The 22,634-nt window shown below is 37.7% G+C and overlaps 1 protein-coding gene across 2 annotated transcripts in view; it reads right to left on the bottom strand.

Moving 5' to 3' along the window:
* SLC25A12 (solute carrier family 25 member 12) overlaps window positions 1-22,634 on the bottom strand; it is a 99,718-nt gene that overhangs the window by 54,356 nt on the left and 22,728 nt on the right. Inside the window, exons 1-3 of one of the 2 annotated variants that reach the window (XM_047772880.1) lie at window positions 10,989-11,104; window positions 6,040-6,143; window positions 2,425-2,564 (exon numbers count right to left, since the gene is read on the bottom strand). In XM_047772880.1, the coding sequence (XP_047628836.1) occupies window positions 2,425-2,564; window positions 6,040-6,091 (192 nt within the window). In that variant the 5' untranslated portion in view covers window positions 6,092-6,143; window positions 10,989-11,104. Of the gene's footprint in view, window positions 1-2,424; window positions 2,565-6,039; window positions 6,144-10,988; window positions 11,105-22,634 lie in introns of those variants that run through there. The other variant, XM_047772879.1, reaches the window with a different exon arrangement.

Below are 22,634 nucleotides of genomic sequence, written 5' to 3' on the forward strand. Positions count from 1 at the left end.
GTGGCTATGGCTCCGATTCGACCCCTAGCCTGGGAACCTCCATATGCCGCAGGGGCGGCCCAAAAAATAGCAAAAAGACAAAAAAAAAAAAGCTTCAAAACAGAATCAAAAATTAGAATGGGGAGTTCCAGCTGTGCCACAGTTCTTGCTGTAGTGCAGGCATTCTCACTGTGGTGCAGTGAGTTAATGATTCAGCTTGTCTCTGTGGCATTGCTGGTTTGACCCCCAGCCAGGCGCAGTGAATTAAGGATTTGGCGTTGCCACAGCTATGACATAAGTCATAGCTATTGCGTAGGCTACAGATGTGGCTCGGATTCTATCCCTGGCCTGGGAGCTTCCATGTGTCACAGGTGTGGCCATAAAGTTTAAAAAAAAAAAGAAAGAATTAGAATGGTACTAGACTTCTCAGTAGCAACACTGTAAGCTAGAACACAAAAGAGATATATTTTCAACTTAGGAGGAAAACGAATTCTTATTAAAATTCTATACCCAGCCAAACTAAATGCAACAATAGAGCAGAGGTTTTCAGACATCAAGTCTCACGAAAAAATATTTTATTTTCCTCAGGAAACCCATGCAGGAAGTATTCTACCAAAAAGAGGAAGTAATAAAGGAAGAGATGAAATTCAGCAAATGAGAGGTTCCACATAACACAAGGGCAAATGGACTCCTGAGGATGAAGGTGAAGGGAGATCACAAACTGACAGCTATGTAATAAGTACAAAGTCCAGCATCTGACTGTGAGGCAGGCCAGAGAGTTCCAAGAAAATGGTGTAGGGGTGACGGAAAACAGTCTGGTGGTTCCTCAAAAAGTTAAACATAAGATTACCATGTGACCCAGTAATCCTGCACTTTAAGGATATACTCAAAAGATTTGAAAACAGGTATTCAAATACATGTACACCAATGTTTATAGCAGCACTATTCATAGCTTAAAGGCAACTAACAAATGAGTAGACAAAATAAAATATAGCCATATAATGGAATATTATTCAGCCATAAAAAGGAATGTATAATTAATACATGCTACACACAGATAATTCTTGAAAACATTACGCTAAGAAAACGCCAGACACACAAAAATATTGTGTAATTCCATTTATATGAAATATCCAGAAACAGAAAGTAAATTGGTGGTTGTCAGGGGCTAAAGAGAAGCAAGGATGGGATGTGACTACTAAATCAGTACACGGTTTTCTTCGGGGGTAATGAAAAGGTTCTGGAATTAGATAAAAGTGGTGGCTGTACAACACTGTAAATGTACTAGATGCTATAAATTGTGCACTTTCACGTGGTTAATTTTAAGAGAATTTTACCTCAATTTTTTTAATAAAAGAAAGTTCCTGGATTGCTCTAAGAGGATGAAATTGATAGAATACCTACTGGGTTTTAAACATATTAAAATGAGGAGTTCCCGTCGTGGCTCAATAGTTAACAAATCCGACTAGGAACCATGAGGTCGCAGGTTCAATCCCTGGCCTTGTGCAGTGGGTTAAGGATACGGCATTGCCGTGAGCTGTGGTGTAGGTCGCAGACATGGCTCGGATCCCCAATTGCTGTGGCTGTGGTGTAGGCTGGCGGCTACAGCTCCAATTCAACCCCTAGCCTGGGAACCTCCATATGCCGCGGGAGTGGCCCAAGAAATGGCAAAAAAACAACAAAAAAAAACATATTAAAATGAGATTTTACTGAGGCAAAGTTTGAGAAAGAATTACCATTAGAATCTCTAAGAAAAGTAATCACTTTAGTCATGCATAGTATTTGCAAAATTGTGGTAATTCAAATACGATTACTGATTTAAGCAGAATCATGACATAATTGTATGGAGAGTGGGGACAGAAAATGTCCAAGTCCGTGATAGAGAAGGAAAGATGAAAAGAGCTAGCTCCTAATGTCCCAGAGTTCAAATTAAATTAGAAAAATACCTAAAAGTGAGAAATTAAAAAGCAGAAGTGCCAGCACATGTTTATTATTTAAAGCTATGAAAGTAAACACTGAGGAGTTCCCCTGGTGGCTCAGCAGTAATGAACCCAACTAGTATCCATGAGGACTCAGGTTCCATCCCTGGCCTTGCTGAGTGGGTTAAGGATCCGGCATTGCTGTGAGCTGTGGTGTAGGCCTCAGATGCAGCTCGGATGTGGTGTTGCTGTGGTGTAGGCTAGCAGCTACAGATCTGATTTGACCCCTAGCCTGGGAACTTCCATATTCTGCAGGTGCAGCCCTGAAAGAAGGAAGGAAGAGAGAAAGAAAGAAAATGCTGAAAGAAACAATTAAAAAATTTTAAATAAATTGCCTCTGGGAGTAGGAAATGAAAAATGGGGGTGAAATGCCACAGAGGTTGCTATTTTTTGTAATAAAACTAAAAGGGAAGGAGATGGAGAAGGAATGGCACATATTCACACTGGTTATGAAAACTAAGCTCACCTGAAGAAACTGTGTGAATTCTGTGTAGTTAAGATGCTTCTTTCGATTATGCCCAAAATGTAGCCGGATAAATTCACAGTCCCAGTTAAAAGGAATATGATGATGAATAATTGTCTGTCCAAAAATTTCTTTGACATTTTCTTAAAAGGGAAAACAAAAATAAATAAATTATATCTGGAATAAGTAGCTTGGTCCACTGCAATGTTCCTACAGAAAGAAATTGAGAGAGATTTTAAAAGTCAATATTATCTGCTTCTAAGATTAGCTGCAAAATTTTTGTGTTCAGAAACCCATGCACAGGAACACAATTGATACAAAATATAATTTTACAGTTAAGATTGTGTACCATTACATATAAGGCCATGAGATTCTTAATTTCTCTTGATTTAATTTTAATTAGGAAGTGATTTATATCTTGCACTATAAATGGCTGCTACTTTGCATTGCGTATAAAATCAATAGTGTTTTCCCGGTTCCTCAAGGAGTCGAATTAAGCCCTTTATCAGAAGCATGAATACCTAAATTACAGTATAATGCAATATTTGTCATACTAAGTATGGCTTGATTGAGGCTTGATTATTACATTCACACTAGCCTGAATATGTCTATTGAAGATAGGTATAAGAAATACTACCAAAAGCATATCATTAGCTCAGCAGCAAGCACCTTATTAAAAGCTTCTGATATTGTCAAAAATATGGTCTTGACACAAAGCTTCAAAATCCCCATAAAAACCATGATTATTAGTCTCAACTATTAAACTATTTTAAGATAAGTGAAATTAGTGATTCACTTTTAAATAAAGAAGGACTAAACACAGTATACTAACTTTTTGATAGGAACCAGTCACACTGTGTAATATACAACCAAAACCCTCTGACAGCTTGTCTTCATGCACTAACAATGTCATTCACTTCCTTACACAGTTCTACACTTAACTATAAAAGTCAATTCACAAATGACTGGTACTTTAACAAGCATAGACTGGATAGACTAATTTAGAAGCTCATGCCAAAAAAAAAAAAAAAATTAACAAAGAAAGCAGGAAGCCTGTTTTACTGATGTCTTAAGAGCAAAATTATTTTCAAATTTAAGCCAATTATATTAGTGAAAGGATTCTACCATCAATAGCTATCAATTACACTAAAGAATTAGTAAACACAAGCTTAATGTTTAATAATCTTCAACTATACTGTTTTCTCTAATTTCTGCAAATTCTCTGAATAAGATTTAGACCTCATACTGTAAATGGTTTAATGGATTCCCTTTGGTTTCACTTTTTTTTTTTTTTTTTTTTTTTTTAAGTAAAAGCATTGTTATGGTGGGGGATCGGGGAAGTATAAGAATCCTGAACTGGAAATCCTACCAGTCTGGACTCAATATGGCAGCTCTGAATAAGTCATAGCAATCAATAAGTTGGAAGAAGGCATTGGATGTCACTGGGGAGATGGGATTCTCATCTTTTCTTTCAAATAGAATGCAGTATTTATTTCTTGCCTAAGTAGCAACAGTATTTCAGAGTTTTCAAATCATGTCAATTATTTTCACATTCTATAAATACAAATTAAATATATGAATTTTTGTTTATAAAAGCAAAGGATTAACTCAGTAGCAATTCATGGGATCCTAAACAACACAAAATATTACCCTTAAATCTATATGAAACTTCGACAAGTTGTAAAACATGTTAAAGTTTACAAAAATAACTAAAACACAGATTGGAAAAAATATTTAGAGCTAAAATTATTATGACAGATTAGCAAAGATTTTTAGGATCCTAACTTAATTAATTAGCTGCTTCTGTTTCCAAATTAATTAATTTGATTTCTTATTTTTAAATTCTAACAAAGCATTAAACTAAGGGAATTATGAAGAAATTAAAGATAAATTACAACATACATTTAAGGAATATAAAGATAAATTATTAAAGGGAATAAATTATCATATAACCTTTGTTTTAAAGGTCACAGCTCCCCCAAATCAACTATTTGATAACAAACATACACACTGCAGAGTTACTTTGTGGCAAGTGGGTTAAAGATCTGGCATTGCTATTGCAGCACCTTGGGTTGCTGCGGTGGCATGGGTTTGATCCCTGGCCAGGGAACTTCCATATGCCATGGATGCAGCAAAAAAAAATATACATATATATGCACATATTATACAATAGTGGAATAAAGTTGAATTCCCTTTGTATGACTAGAAAATATCAGAATCTCAAGTGTGAAACTATTATCAAATAAAGCCAAAGATTCAAAATTTTTCAAACTTAAGAAAATTCAATTAACTATGAAAATTTTCTATTACAAAAATGATATTTCTAAACCCAAACTGCAATATGTAAAAAAATAGCTCAGAAAAATAGCTCTAACATAAAAACTTTTAACTAAAATCCTATTTTGTAAATCTCCTAGCAATCTCTAAATAAGATCTCGCTGTACCTTTGAAACAATTAAAATGATGGCTTAAACTACTCATATTCATTTCGTCAAATACAGAAGTGTTATTTTCCATGAGTATTTGTCTGAACATTTCTTCCCACTTCTCCCACACTGGTCAATTGACAGCTTCGTATATGGTTTTATTATAACCATTATTATGTGCTGTGGTTTATTAACTACTCCCAAACACTTTTATTTTAGCCATGGCATAGGTTACAACTACAGTTTCTAGAACTAATAAAATTTCAAACCTACTTGGCACCTCCTGATGTAGCCCACTTCCCTTCTGTTATTATTTCCACTACCAGCTGCCTAAGGCTAAATCAGGAAGCTTACTGAAATAGTTAGTACAACTATTGTTTGGAAGTCAAATCCATAACTTTCACTGACTTTTACCAGGATGTCAGCTTATACTTGACTTGTGTGAGGCAAGAGCCCAAAGAACTCATGTTCTTCATCTTACTCAGTTTTATCATGTTCTGCATGACATGAAAGGGAACACCAATAATCTCAAATAATCTCCCAATTTATCCAACTGAAACCACAAAGCAAGTTTTCCCCCCAGAGAGAATCCCGTCTTTCCAGTGGCAAACAAGGGTCTTTAGTTCTCCAAGGAGTGCTATTTCAGTGGCGACAGTTCTGGCATGGATGAAAGGGATATGACAGTCACATCTTACTGGCAGCAAGATCATGATCTAGTGTTTTATACTAGGGTGGCCTTGCTAATGGAAATAGGAATCCATTCGTTTTCTGACATATAGAAAACAACAGCCCACTTTTTCACTTCCTGGAGAGCGTGGGCTTATGAAAGAGATGGTTTATAATTCCTCTGAAAGGGGAACTGGGGTCAGATGCAAAAGTAGCCTGTCATTATTGTTTAAAGGAGAGGAGCCCAATGATTTATCAGGAGGGCAGGTAATGGTGAAAATGGTTAAGTAAAAATGTTCACAGACATATAACATTAGTCAGTTTAGCTGTAGCAGTCACTTATGATGATTGGACTAGATGAAATACACATTGAAGCATAGATATTATGTCAATATGTCTTAACAGAGGTTATCATTTCCCCAGCAGCCCATACTGTGTCTCCCCATCTCATCCACCCTCATCCCTCCCCTGGTCCTTATGGGAGCTTCCTATTGGTCTTGTTCACCTTTCTGCAGTACAAAATTACCTCTGACCGGGGCTGGCACTCTTCTCCAAGACTGCCACCATGCCTGTTCCATGAATGAGCCTGGAAGGAGCTGCTGTACCAACGGTGTGGCCAGAGAACTCCTCCTGTAGGTATACAAGCCATCAGCCCTGTGACACAGCCCACCTACCATCAGCCCAACGACATCCTGATTCCAAGGATTCCAGCCCAGCAGGAGCCACTGCTTCCAACTTACAGGCTTGAGACCAAACATTTTTATTGTCAGGGGGAAAAAAAGTCCTCAATATCTGAGTTTCACCTGCACAGTTCTTAAAGTGAAGTCAGAGAGGCTTTCAGAAGAACTCCCACCATGAACAATGAATAACCTTGATTATTACTGAACAAAAACAATGGCAAGACTTATGGAAGTAAAGAGTTTCTCAGTGAAGGAAAACTTGGGGGGAAAGAAGAGGAACAACTAAGAGACCAAAAAAGAAAACAAAGGAAAACAAACAACAACAACAAAAAGATCAACAACAGGAACTTGTAGAAGGCCCAGCCAACACAGCATGTCAGGCCAGACTTCTCGGTTCTCCTTCCAGGTGGGTTATTAGTTTCCTGGGTGACCTGCTCTGTTTTACTGAGGGAAAGTATTTCTATTAACCCTTTACCTACCTCCAAAGGGGATTACTGTACAGTCAACCGAGTAGTCCCGCTGCCAAATATATGTAAAGGTCCATTTTTCAGGAAAAATGAGTTTACATTTAAAGAGCATCTATTACTATAAAAGCTAGATGCTTCAACAATCGATCACCAAATGGCTTAAAACCAAGTAGTAACACCATGTCCTCTCTAACTCTAAGCTACTCTATAGCCTTGAGAATTAATACAACCCTCCCTGTGATATGTGAAAGGAGTCTCAAAATTTTTTCCTGATTTAATTTGAACATCAAAGTGAAACTCTAATTCTTAGGAAATTGAACTAGGTATTTATTTTGAAAGAATTCCATATTAAACCATGTCTACAACTTTGTTTCCACTGAGAGAGAGAGAATATGACATTTTTTGTATCAAGACTTCCATCTCATTGAATTTTTAATAATAGCAGTGGTCATGCCTAAAACATCCCAATCTATTATTCCCCTTAGAGAAAAAAGTATTTTGGAGGCACAAATGCAACACATTTTTATTTGCTATACATATTGGTGGTCAAACACAGTACAAAATCAAAAGGAAGCCCTACTTTTTGAGGGTTCTACAGTTAAGGAATAAAGATGTGCCCCTGGAAAAGTTTCCTTCCGAGGCAAACACTTTGGAACACAATGTTGATGAGATTTTCAATAGAAATTCAGAATATATAACATGTTTTATATTCATTTATTTGTTAATAGATAAGAGTGTTTATCGGGTATTTTTTAGAATGATTACAATCTTGTTAAAATAATAGGTTTTTTTTTTTTTAACTTGGGACAAATGCATGGCAAGTACTGACAACACAATGTAGAATAGCTGGTTATCTAGCCTCAGTCTAATTCTATTGAGCACAATATCTAGTACACTAGTGGACAATAGTGAGACCAAGGCAAGTTTACACTATATCTAGCACATACCAGTCATGCAATGGCCCCTATAAGGCTCATGCCACCAGGCAGTAGCAGATATTCAAGCCATTAAGTAATCATCCACAGCATGCATTAAAAGTTTCATTAAAAGAACACCAAAGAAGAAACAACTAACGATTTTATTCCCTCTTTTAAAAACTCCAGAACCCTCTCTTGAGCTTATACATTCTGAAATGGATTATCAAGGTCTCAGTGTAAGTCCTCTCCCTCAGAGCAGAGGTATCTCTACTTAAAAAAAGAAAAAAACTTGTCCAGCATTCAAGTAAACGTTGTTCAATATTACCAAATATATGTATATATATATGCGCAAAGATGCACACAACTTAAGTACACAATTTGATGTGTGTAAAAAGCGTATCTAAAAAAACAAAAGCATAGATGAGAACAATATATACAAGTACACAGATAACATCATCATCATCATAGTCCATGAGATATACCAATGGCATAATAGTCTTGCCCCACACCACTACACCTTGCATTCAGTATTCTCTCCCACCTTTCTTTCCTGATGTGTACAAGCAAAAACTATACTTTAAATAAGCTCCAAACCAGAAAACATAAGGCCATTTGGTGAAAAGGATCATGAGTTAGAATACATCTAAAATTTCCTTTTACCAAAACATATGTCTATAAATACATAAGTATGATTCATTTTAAGTGAGTACAAACATGAAAACTGACCTTTATCACAGATCCAAAATCCTATTAAAATAAACTCCAAGTTAATTATTTCCTTATGCTGAAATTTGGTAGTCACAAATACAGCCTGAAATGAGTGGGCTTTAGAAATCTTGTTAAAAAGCATTTGTAACAGTTTCAATGCCTTTCTTCTTTTCTTAATGTAAAATTAAACTTTCTCTCCTTCATTACGATTCTTTTCATTTTAGTTAAGAAGCTTTGTTGAAAAATGGACCCTCAAAATAGGGAGGGAGGGCAGGGAGGGGAAATGGCCAAGGTTCCCAAGAAACAGATGAGCACCATCAAGAGAACCATCCAGTTGGCCAGGAACCACAAGGACAATGTTGAAAGGGGTTCAACTCTATCTTACTCCATAAGAATCTTCCTATCTCTAAGATTATGGAGCAAAAGAATGAGGGATTCTGAAGGGTTCTTCAGTTCATCCCAAGGTGCTATAAAAACTAAAACTGATTTGTTCTGCTTTTAATCCTATCTACATTTTCTTGAAATTTTAATCATAAATCATTGTCTGAAAGAAAAACAAAAGATCTAGAAAATGCCAACATTGGCATCTAATAACTACAAGCTTTCATTTGCATGAAATAATAAGGTGTGTATAAACTACTCAGCTACCTCCTATACATTTTAATGTACTAATCAACAATGGCATGAGTCTCTATAGTTAGTCTGTTGAATAAACTGACTTGAGTGACTTATTTCTTAAAATAGAAATTGGGAAGCACAATCAAATGGAAGAGACAAAGAATCATGATACCAAGGTAAAGGGGACAAGATAAATTAGAATTTGGTTTTGAGAAATCTAATTTTTTTTTCTTATTATGTATGTAAGAGAAATCTAATTTTTAAGCAATGGACAGAGGATAGAAGCACAGGCATACTGTCACTAATGCAGATAGTTATATCAAGTTACTTCCCAAGCCATTTCGCCACATATGAGCATGTGTGGTGATACCTACTGAAAACAGAAAATGTAGCATTCTTAGTAGTACAGTTTTAATGCTGAATGATGAGGTGATAAATTTTTATGCTTTAAACTATAAAATCTATGTGTTTCTGAGGAAAGTCAACATTCTTTAGGAGGCAGAATGGCCAGAGTGCTCTAAAGCAGGGAGAATGACAAGATATACACAGAAACCTAAAGAGCTCTATTTATTTGGGAAAATCTTATACTGAAGACAATTGGGTCAGTGGCAGAAGGAAGGAAACAATCAATGCCAAGCTAGACTGTGTGCCCACTGAGATGATGGCAAAGGAACCACCAGTCCTTTCAAATACTTGGACTTTCTCACATTCTTACCATAGCAGTGAAACTTCTTCCTTTGGGTTTAACTAGAGGATATTTGTTTTATAACAAACATTACAGTGAATAAATATGTAGCACTATGGCTCAAGGGAAGCCTGATTTTCAAGTTTTTCTACCACATATAGATGCCAATTCATACTACAAAAGGGCCTTAAACTCAGTTTTACGAGACGAAAAAGTTTTAGAAATCTGATTCACAATGTAAATATACTTAACTCTACTGAACTGTACACTTATAAATGGCTAAGATGCTAAGGTTTATGCTATGCATTGCTTTAGCACAATTTTTTAAAAATCCAAAAAATTTTTTAAAAAGGGAGGAGTGCTCTACGTTCTTGAAAACACTAAATTATTTTTACTGAAAAACGTATTACAGGAAAAACTGATACTCTTACTAAACACAAACTAATTTCTGCAAGTAAGTCTCTTTAAAAAACTAACATATGGCTAAAAATAGAAATCCCAATAGTTTATATGCTTTGAGACATCCACAATATGCTAGATTATGTGCCTACAAAAGGATTTAAATTGATTTCTTTTTTTTTTTTTGTCTTTTTGCCATTTCTTGGGCCGCTCCCATGGCATACGGAGGTTCCCAGGCTAGGGGTCAAATTGGAGCCGTAGCCGCCGGCCTACACCACAGCCACAGCAACGCGGGATCCAAGCCGCGTCTGCAACCTATACCACAGCTCACGGCAATGCCGGATCCTTAACCCACTGAGCAAGGCCAGGGATCAAACCCACAACCTCATGGTTCCTAGTCGGATTCGCTAACCACTGAGCCACGACGGGAACTCCTAAATTGATTTCTACATCCAATTCACATGGCAACTTTAATATCCTAGCCTTGTTTCCTAAAACCAAAAAATCTAAAATGGGGGTTCAGAAAATACTAACTAGTCTTGCCCTAACTCCTTTAGGTCCATTCTTGGGTGTTAAAATGACACTGTAGCAATTTTCCAAAGAAGCTAAAAAGAAATTGTGAACTATCCAGTCAAAAATCCCTTAAAGAATGAGATGATTAGTCTATGTTGTTCAGTCTGTTTCATGAAAATTTTGCCCAGGCTGGCCCCTAACAAGATAATTTTATACCACCTACTTCAGGAATGTGAAATTGGCAGAGACTTAATGAGCTGAAGCAACAACATTCCTAGATTCCTTAATTTTTCCAATAGTCTAATATTTTAAAGAAAATAAAACCATTTAAATTTTACCTATGTAAATCCTTTTAGAAAATTCATACTTCATTTATTGACTAGCTCTTAAAAAGGCAGTAATCTCTGTGCAGTTACTAAATTTAGCAATTAAAGACTGAACCAGCCTCACTAACTTGACTTAACTATATAATCTTTTCTTTTTCTTACCAAACGTCACCTCTCCATTTCCACTCTTGTCAAATAATTGGAAAGCCACTATGAACATGGAATCTGGAGCACATAAAACAGATTCAAATGCCAAAAATTCTTGATAGGAGATCAATCTGGAATAAAATATAAAATATTATTGGCTGGTAACCTGCCTTTACTGTATGAACAATAGCACAGGGTAACCAAGAAACTGATGAAAGGAAGTTCCTCTTTATGGAAGTATTCCAGATAATAAAGAAAGATACAATCAGAAGTCCAGGACCAGATGATTTCATTGGGTAATTCTACCAAACAGACAAAGAAGTTCTACCAATCCTTTTCAAACTCTTCCAAAAGACTGAAAAGGAAGGAACACTCCCAAAGATATTCTATGAGGCTACTATCAGCCTGATACAAAAACCAGACAAAGACACTACCGAAAAAGAAAATTACAGGACAATATCCTTGATGAATATAGATGCAAAAATTCTCAATAAAATATTAGCAAGCCAAATCCAACAACATATCAAAAAGGTCATACACCATGACCAAGCTGGATTCATTCCAAGGCCACAAGGATGGTTAAACATATGCAAATCAATTGAGGTGATACACATATCAACAAAAGAAAAGACAAAACCACATGGTCATCTCAATAGATGCAGAAAAAGTCTTTGATAGATTCAATATCCATTTATGCTAAAAACCCTTACAAAAGTTGGTATAAAGGGAACATATCTCAACATGATAAAAGCTGTTTATGAAAAACCCACAGCCAATATGATACTCAATGGTGAAACGCTAAAAGCCTTCGTGCTAAACTCTGGAATAGGACAAGGATACCCACTCTCATCACTTCTTTTCAACATCGTACTGGAAGTACCAGCAACAGCAGTCAGATAAGAAAAACCAAAGGTATTCAAATTGGTAGGGAAGAGGTAAAATTGTCACTATATGCACACGTGGCATATCTATATTCATCAAGTTCCCAGGCCAGGGATCAAATCCAAGCTGGAGCTGCAACCTATACCACAGCTGCAGCAATGCTGGATCCTTAACCCACTGTACCACAGTGGGAGCTCCCAAACAATCCCTTTTAAAATCACATCAGGAGTTCCCTGATGGCACAGCAGGTTAGGGATCCAGTGTTGTCACTTCTATGGCTCAGGTTGCTACTGTGGTGTGGATTCGATCCCTGGCTTGGGAACTTCTTCTGCAAGTGCAGCTAAAAAATAAAAATTAAAAAAAAAAAAGTACTTAGGAATAAACCTCGCCAAGGAGGTAAAAGACATATGCTGGGAACTATAAAATATTAATAAAGGAAACTAAAGAGGATGCAAACAGATGGAAAGAAATCCCATGCTCTTGGTTTGGAAGAACTAATGTTGTTAAAAATGGCAATACTACCCAAAGCAATATACAGATTTAATGCAATCCCTATCAAATTACTCATGACATTTTTCACAGAACTAGGATAAATAATCCTAAAATTTATATGGAACCATAAACGACTCAATTGCCAAAGCTATCCTTAGGAAAAAGAGCAAAGCAGAAGGCATAACCTTCCCAGACTTCAGACAATACTACAAGGCTATAGTAATCAAAACAACAAAGTATTGGGCCAAAAATTGACATATGGATCAATGGGACATGAGACAGACCAGAAATAAATCCACACACCTATAGACAATCTTCGACAAAGGAGGCAAAACTACACAATCAGGAAAAGACAGGCTCTTTAGCAAGTGGTGGGGAGTTAGACAGCTGCATGTAAATCAATGAAGCTACAACACATCTTCACACCATACAAAAAAATAAACTCAAAATAGCTTAAAGACTTATATTTACTTGTCTTATACTTAAGATAAGACACCGGAGTTCCCTTGTGCCATGGCAGTTAAGGATCTGGTATTGTCACTGCAGTGGCTTGGGTCACTGCTATGGCTTGGGTTTAATCCATGGTACAGGAATTTCTACATGCCACAGGTACAGCGTTTTTGGCTGCCCTGCAGTATATGGAGCTTCCCAGGCCAGGGTTTAGATCCGAGCAGCAGTCGCAAACTAAGCTGCAGCAACTCCAGATTCACTGATACCATTATGCAACAATGGGTACTCCAAAAAATGTTTGCTTTTTTTTTTTTAAAAAAAAAAAGGACAAGACACCATAAAACTTCTAGAAGAGAACATAAGCAGAACATTCTCTGACATAAATTGTACCAATGTTTTCTTAGATCAGTCTCCTAAGACAATTTAAATCCCAGCAAAAATAAACTGGTGGGACCTAGTCAAACTTACAAGCTTTTGCACAGCAAAAAATGCCATAAAAAAACAAAAAGACATCCTACAGAATGGGAGAAAATATTTGCAAACAATGTAACCAACAAGGGCTTTATCTCCAAAACATACAAATAACTTATATAATTCAACAACAAAAAAGGAACCAATTGAAAAATGGACAGATGACCTAAATAGATATTTCTCCAGAGACATACAGATGGCCAATACGCACATGAAAAGATGCTCAACATCGCTATTTTTAGAGAAATGAAAATCGAAACTGCAATAAGGTACCACCTCACACTGGTCAGAATGGCCATCATTTAAAAGTCTACAAATAATAAATGATGAAGAGGGTGTGGAGAAAAGGGAACCCTCCTACATTATTCGTAGGAATGTAAACTGGTGCAGACACTGTGGAAAAGTGTGAAGCTTTTTCAAGAAAACTAAAAATAGAGTTGCCATTTGATTCAGCAATCCCACTCCTAAGCATATACCCAGACAAAACTATAATTCAAAAAGATACGTGGGAGTTCCCACTGTGGCACAACAGGATCAGCAGCATCTTGGGAGCACTGGGACATAGGTTCGATCCCCAGCATGGCACAGTGGGTTAAGGATCTGGCATTGCCGTGGCCACAGGTTAAGTTGCAACTGTGGCTCAGATCCAATCCCTGACCCAGGAACTCCATATGCTGCAGGGCAGCTTAAAAAGAAAAAAAAGAAAAAAAATCCAAAAAAAAAAAAAGATAAATGAATTCCTATGTTCATAGCAGCACTATTCATGACAGCCAAGACATGGAAACAACCTAAATATCTATCAACAGATAAATGGATCAAACATGTTACGCACAAGAGTTCCTGTCATGGCGCAGCGGAAACTAATCCAACTTGGAAGCATTAGGCTGCAGGTTCGATCCCTGGCCTTGCTCAGTGGGTTAAGGATCTGGCATTGCCGTGAGCTATGGTACAGGTCACAGATGCAGCTCAGATCCTGTGTTGCTGTGGCTGTGGCATAGGCCGGCACCTGTAGCTCCGAGTAGACCCCTAGCCTGGGAACCTCCATATGCTGTGGGTGTGGCTCTAAAAAGCCAAAAAATAATAATAAAAAATAAATAAAAATAATAAAATAATGCCATTTGCAGTGACATGGATGGATCTAGAGCTTATCATGGTGTGAAGTAAGTTGGAAAAAGAAAGACAAATACCACATCATTATCTCTTATATGTGGAATCTAAAGTAGACACAAATCAAAGTTCCCTAGTGGTGTAGCAGTTAAGGATCTGGTGTTGTCACTGCTATGGCTCAGGTCACTGCTGCGGCGCAAGTTCAATCCCTGGAGCAGTAATTTTTGCATGCCACAAGCTCAGCCAAAGAAACAAACAGAAAACCCGACACAAATCAACATATCTATGAAACAAAAACAGACTCATGGGTATACAGAACAGAGTTGTGGTTACCAAGGGGGAGAGGGTGGTGGAAGGAAGGACTGGGAGTTCGGGATTAGCAGAGGAAAACTATTATGTATAGGATGGATAAATTAGGTACCACTGTGTAGCATAAGAACCATATTCAATATCCTGTGACAAACCATAATGGAAAAGAATATGAAAAAGTATATATTTTTATATATATTATATATATATACACATAACTAAATCACTTTGCTTTACAGAAGAAATTAACACAACACTATAAATCAACTGTATTTCAATAAAAATTTTTAAAGAAAGAATGATAGATGTTCACATCATGGCTCAGCGGTAACAAACCCAACTAGTTAGTATCCATGAGGATTCCTGGCCTTGCTCAGTGGGTTAAGGATATGGTGTTGCCATGAGCTGTGGTATAGGTTGCAAACGTGGCTCAGATCAAGCATTGCTGTGGCTATGGTGCAGGCCAGCAGCTGCAGTTCTGATTTGACCCCTAGCCTGGGAACTTCCCTATGCTGCAGATGTGGCCAGAAAGAAAGAAAGGAAGGAAAGAAGGAAGGATCCAGCAGCCCACTCCTGGGCATACATCTGGAAAAAATTACAATTAAAAAAGACACATTCAGAGTTCCCACTGTGGCTCAGTGGTAATGAAATGGACTAGTATCCATGAGGACTTGGGTTCGATCCCTGGCCCCATTCAGGGGGTTAAGAATTTGGCATTGATGCCATGAACTGTGGTGTAGGTCACAGGTGTGGCTCAGATCCTGAGTTGCTATGGATATGGCATAGGCTAGCAGTTGCAGCTCTGATTGGACCCCTAGGCTGGGAACTTCCATAGACTACAGGTTCAGCCCTAAAAAACAAAAACAAAAACATATACACCCGTATGTTCACAGCAGCACTGTTCACAATAGCCAAAATATAGAAGCAATCTAAATGTCCATTAAGAGATGAGTGGATTAAGAAGATGTGGTACATATATACAATGGAATACTACTCAACCATCAAAAATAATGAAATAATACCATCTGCAGCAACATGGATGCAACTAGAGATTATAATACTAAATGAAGTCAGTCAGAAACGGAAAGGCAAATACCATATGATAGCTCTTATATGTGGAGTCTAAAATGTGGCACAAATGAACCTATCTACAAAACAGAAACAGACTCACAAACATAGAGTACAGACTTGTGGTTGGCTAGGCAGAAGGGGGAGGGAATGGGATGGACTGGGAATTTTGTGGTTGGTAGATACAAACTATTATGTTTGGAATGGATGAGCAGCAAGGTCCTGCTATACAGCACAAAGAACTATATCCAGTCTCTTGGGATGGACCATGATGGAAGATGGCATAAGAGGGGGAATGTAATATACATGTGTGGCTGGGTCACTTTGCTGTCCAGCAGAAACTGGTATAACATTGTTGATCAACTATACTTTAATTTTTTAAAAATACAAAAAAAAAAAAAAGAATGACAGATCACTACCCATTGTAAACCCCTAACACATTAATGGACCTGGGCAATAATCAATAGACCCTAACATCAAGAGAGATACCAGACCAAAAATAATTACATGTGAATCTGATCAACTCTCTATAGCAGAATTTCTAAACCTTGGCACTCAAGAGTGCCATTTTAAGCTGGATAATTCTTTGTTGTGGGAGCCTCCTGTGCATCGCATCATGTTTAACAGCATTACTGGACTCTATGGACTAGATGCCAATACCATTTACCACACTGAGAACCACTAATTTATTTTTTACAATGATTTTTATTTTTTCCATTACAGCTGGTTTACAGTGTTCTGTCAATTTTCTACTGCACAGCAAGGTGACCCAGTCACACATACATTCTTTTTTCACATTATCATGCTCCATCATAAGTGACTAGATATAGTTCCCAGTGCTATACAACAGGATCTCATTGCTTATCCATTCCAAAAGCAGTAGTTTGCATCTATTAATTCCAAATTTCCAGTCCATCCCACTCCCTCCCCCTTGGTAATCACAAGTCTGTTCTCCATGTCTGTGATTTTCTTTTCTGTGGAAAGGTTCATTTATGCCATGTATCAGATTCCAGATATAAATGATATCATATGGTATTTGTCTTTCTCTTTCTGACTAACTTTCCTCAGTATGAGAGTCTCTAGTTCCATCCAGGTTGCTGCAGTTACTGTGTTGTGGCATTATTTTGTTCTTTTTTATGGCTGAGTAGTATTCCACTGTGTGTATATACCACATCTTCTTCATCCAGTCATCTGTCATGCACATTTAGGTTTTTTCCATGTCTTAACTATTGTGAATAGTGCTGCAATGAACACATGGGTACATGTGTCTTTTTCAAGGAAAGTTTTGTCCGGATAGATGCCCAAGAGTGGGATTCCTAAATTATATGGAAGTTCTATATTTAGTTTTCCGAGGTACCTCCATACTGTTTTCCATAGTGGTTGTACCAGCTTACATTCCCACCAATACTGAAGGAGGATTCCCTTTTCTCCACACCCTCTCCAGCATTTGTTATTTGTAGATTTATTAATGATGGCCATTCTGACTTGTGGGAGGTGGTACCTACAGCAGTTTTTGCTTTGCATTTCTCTAATAACCAGTGATGTTGAGCATTTTTTCATGTGCTTGTTGGCCATCTGTAGATCTTCTTTGGAGAAATGTCTATCCAGGTCTTTTGCCCATTTTTCAATTGGGTTGTTGGCCTTTTTGCTGTTGAGCTATATAAGTTGTTTGTATATTTTAGAGATTAAGCCCTTGTCAGTTGCATCATTTGGGACTATTTTCTCCCATTCTGTAAATTGTCTTTTTGTTTTGTTTTGTTTTTTTATGGTTTTCTTTGCTGTGCAAAAGCTTGTCAGCTTGATTAGTTCTCATTGGTTTATTTCTGCTTTTATTTCTGTTGCTTTGGGAGACTGACCTGAGAAAATATTTGTAAGGTTGATATCAGAGAATGTTTTGCCTATGTTCTCTTCTAGGAGTTTGATGGTGTCTTGTCCTACATTTAAGTCTTTAAGCCATGTTGAGTTTATTTTTGTGGATGGTGTGGGGGTGTGGAGAACCACTAATTTAGATGTAATCAACAATTTAGAGAAAATAGAAAGGACAAAGGAACATGTTAAATTAAACATTACCACAGAAACACAATCAGCAAAAATGCAGACTCTGGGAAAATATAAGGCAAACAATCTGTAGTTGCCAAAATAAATAAATAAATAAATAAATAAATAACTTTTCAAGATACGGAGGAGGACCTCATTAAAGACCGAAGAGGGTAGTTCCCGTCATGGCTCTGCGGTAACAAATCCCTGCAATCCCTGGGAATGCAGTTTCGATCCCTGGCCTCGCTCAGTGGGCTAAGGATCCAGTATTGCTGTGGTCTGTGGGTAAGTTGCAGACATGGCTCGGATCTGGCATTGCTATGGTGTAGGCCGGCAGCTACAGTTCCTGATTTGACCTGTAGCCTGGGAACTTCCATATGCCAAGGGTGCAGATATAGCAATTAATTAATTACAAGATACAATACAGATCTTATTTGGATTCCTTTTGGGGTTTTTTTTTGGTTTTGTTTTTTTGGGGGTTTTTGGGGTTTTTTTTTTTGCTTTTTAGGGTCGAACCTGTGGCAAAAGAAAGGTCCCAGGCAAGGGGCTGAATCAGAGCTGCAGCTGCCACAGCCACATCAATGCACCAGATCTGGATCAAATGCGTACTCATGGATACTAGGCAGATTTGTTACTGCTGAGCCACAACAGGAACTCCCTTATTTGGATTCTGATTCAAGCAAAACAATTTTTTAATTTAATTTATAAGAAAATCAAATATTGATATAATCCAAATACCCAATGACATTAAGACATTAATATTTCTGAGGAGGTTTTGTTTTGTTTTGGCTTGGTCATTTTTCTTATCTTTTAGAAATACATATTAAGATATTTACAGATGAAATACATCATCATAAATTTGCTTTAAAGTAATCCAGGGTTGGAGTTCCTGTTGTGGTTCAGCAGTAATGAGCCCAAATAGTATCCATGAGGAACATATTAGATCCCTGGCCTTGTTCAGTGGGTTAAGGGTCTGCGTTGCTCTGAGCTGTGGTGTAGGTTGGAAATGGGGCTTGGATCCCATGTTGCTGTGGCTATGGTGTGGGCTGGCAACTGCAGCTCCAATTCAACACCTAGCCTGGGAACTTCCATATGCCTCAGGTGTGGCCCTAAAAAGCCAATTAATAATAATGATAATAATAATAATTTACTGAATGCAAACTAACAAAATTTCAAAATATTAATACATTAATTTTGTAATTTTTAAACCACCAAGATTACTTCGTAAGAGGTTTTTCTATATTCATGTAGACTATTAAAGGAAAACACTTGTGAAAAATTAAGAAAAGAAAATACAGTTTTCCACATTACAAGAGAATAGAGCTTCCTGATGAAATTCTGACAGAGGTAAATATAAACTAGCATTCTAGAAGTTACAGTTTCAAACAAGCAACTGTCAAAATAGTTCAGATTAAATCACACAATAATAGTCCCTGATCTGCATTTAATGCACAAAATCATTTTGCTTTTCCTTATATAATCAGAACTTCAAAGTTTCAGCCACAATCTCACCAACAATGCTTGGCTCTTACTTTTAGACAACTCATCATGCCATAGATACTATACAATGCTGCTTCTACATGGTTCTCCATAGCAAGCACCTTCATGAACACACTTTTGCTTTTGTTACTATCTATTGGAGAAAAAGCAGCATAGGAGAGAAAGGGGGCTAAGAAAACAAGGGGGTAGTGGAAGAGCACAAAAAGGGCATGGTATTGATCACTCTTAAACCCACTTTTCCTCCCACTTAATCAGCAACTTCCTTATGTGAGTTCTTAATTGAGATCTAGTCTGGTGTAATTATAAATAATACTATATAGTATTATTTTAAGTTACATACCTATAAGGACTCATCATCAAAAAACTACAACAGAACCAAGGAATACCTTCCTGGAGATCGGAAAAATGTACCAACTGAATTATTCAATGTTTTTTTAATGGTTGCACCCACAGCAAACAGAAGTTCCTGGGTCAGGGACTGAATCCGAGTTGCAGCTATGATCTATGCTGCAGCTGAGGCAATGCCAGATCCTTTAACCCACTGCACCTGGCTGCGTATCAAACCTGCACCTTTGCAGGGACCCAAGCTGCTCCAGTGGGATTCTTAACCTACTGTGCCACAGTGGGAACTCTTGAACTATTCTAACTTTCTATCACTGCCCTGGGTAAAAGGGTGGGAAACAGAACAATGGAGAAAAGGTAATTTTTAAAATGATTACAAGGAAAAAGAACTAAAAATTAAGAGAACTAATCTTGTGCCACTGGGCAAGTCAATCAACCTCTCTGGAGCTCATTTTCCTTAAATGTTAAATGAGGAAGGGCTGGCTACTCGGAATAAATTAAACATTATCAAAGCCTTTGATTCTGTTAAATTAAAAGTAGTTAAAGAAACTTTTAACTGATATTTAACGTTTATGAAGTCACAGACTTTTCTGAAAACCTATAATTTCTCCCCAGAAAAATGCAGATACAAATTCACTCATTTTGCATTATATTTTAGCAAGTTCAGGAAACTCTGAAGACCATCCATGAACAGGACGTTAAGAACCACTGTTTCTGTGAATCTGACTAGTATCCATGAGGACGCAGGTTCAACCCCTGGCCTTGCTCAGTGGGTTAAGGATCCAGCGTTGCTGTGAGCTGTGGTGTAGGTTGCAGACACGGCTTGGATCTGGCGTCGCTGTGGCTCAACCCCTAGCCTGGGAACCACCATATGCTGCGTGTGTGGCCCTAAAAAGACCAAAAAAAAAAAAAAAAAATCTCTATTTCTAGAAAATTCCAATTATCTCTGCTTCTAGAAATAATGATTCATAAATATATTTATCATAAGGTCATAGTTTTTATGACCTAACTCTATGAATCAGATTTCCTACCTAATCTCAATCTGACTCCTTTCAAAGAAAGAGGGAGAAGAGAAGTTTAAGAAGTTTTTGGGAGTTCCCATTATGGCTCAGCAGAAACGAACCCAACTAGTGTCCATGAAGATGTGGGTTTGATCCCTGGCCCCGCCCAGTGGGTTAAGGATCCGGCATTGCATGAGCTGTGGTGTAGGTCAAAATGCAGCTCTGATCCCACATTGCTGTGGCTGTGGTGTAGGCCAGAAGCTGCAGCTTCGACATAACCTCTAGCCTGGGGACCTCCATATGCCACACCTGCAGCCCTTAAAAAAAAAAAAAAAAAGTTTTTAAAATTTGAAATAAACAAGGTCCTACTGTATAGCACAGGGAACTATATTTAATATCCAGAGATAAAACATAATGGAAAAAATATAAGAAAAAATGTATATATGTATCTATAACTGAACCACTTTGCTATACAGCAGAAATTAACACATTGTAAATCAACTATACTTCAATAAAAAAACCAAAAAATAAAATAAAATTTGAAAAAAAACAGATTTACCTTTTCAAAAGAGAAACATTTTTTTTAAATGTAAATATGATTCAATATTGTTAGATTTCTTGGGAGTTCCCGTCGTGGCGCAGTGGTTAACGAATCTGACTAGGAACCATGAGGTTGCGGGTTCGTCCCTGCCCTTGCTCAGTGGGTTAACGATCCGGCATTGCCGTGAGCTGTGGTGTAGGCTGCAGACGCGGCTCGGATCCCGAGTTGCTGTGGCTCTGGCGTAGGCCGGTGGCTACAGCTCCGATTCAACACCTAGCCTGGGAACCTCCATATGCCGCGGGAGCGGCCCAAGAAATAGCTAAAAAGACCAAAAAATATATATATATATTGTTAGATTCCTTACTGGTCAATACCCATTTTTGATCTATTCTACTCTGGCAACTTAGACACTTGATTCCACTTGACCACACTTTAACAACACAACTAAGTCTGGGAGAACCACATGAAGCTTCAGGTAAGATAACTACTGAGATGCACCAGAGCAGAGGGTCACAAAAAGAAGCATCTGAAAAGATATGGAAATCTGATAGCAAGTCCCAGACCAAAATAATGGCAATAAGTAGTCTACATGTTTCTAAAAGAGACTTAGTAATTCTGAAGAAGGGGTTTTTTTTTCCGCTTTTTAGGACCACACCCACACATAGGGAGGTTCCCAGGCTAGCAGTCAAATTGGAACTATGGTTGCCGGCCCACGTCACAGCCACAGTAACTTGGGATCCGAGCTGCATCTTCGACCTACACCACAGCTCATGGCAACATAGGATCCTTAACCCACTGAGCGAGGCCAGGGATCGAACCCACAACCTCATGGTTCCTAGTTGGATTCGTTTCCACTGTGCCCCAATGGTAACTCCTGAAGAAGGCATTCTGATTAAATACAATTAATTTTTATAGGCCTTACTGTCTAATTAATATTGAGAGGCCCAATGATTTTATGGTCCACAGTAACTCAGCAGTTGATATGACTTTTTTAGAGACTAGGCTCAAAAAGTATACAAATTCGCTAGTATCATTATCATTGATAAATTATATAAAATATTCCTAAGATATAAAATACTCATAGTAAATTTCATGCACTGTGCCAGATTCTATGAGAAAATACAAATGAACACAGTAACTCCAGATTCAAAGAACTCAGAAACCAACACTTCTACTTTTTTACAATAGCCCTCTAAGTGGATTTCATTGCACATAAGTCTTGTCCTAATCTAACCTACAATTTTTCTAAAATCTGATCATATCTGAGATAACAGAAATAACTTTTTTTTTTTGCTATTTCTTTGGGCCACTCCCACGGCATATGGAGGTTCCCAGGCTAGGGGTTGAATCGGAGCTGTAGCCACCAGCCTACGCCAGAGCCACAGCAACGCGGGATCCGAGCCACGTCTGCAACCTACACCACAGCTCACGGCAATGCCGGATCGTTAACCCACTGAGCAA

The sequence above is a fragment of the Phacochoerus africanus genome, chromosome 3, assembly GCF_016906955.1.
Source record: "Phacochoerus africanus isolate WHEZ1 chromosome 3, ROS_Pafr_v1, whole genome shotgun sequence".
NCBI classification, from domain to species: domain Eukaryota; kingdom Metazoa; phylum Chordata; class Mammalia; order Artiodactyla; family Suidae; genus Phacochoerus; species Phacochoerus africanus.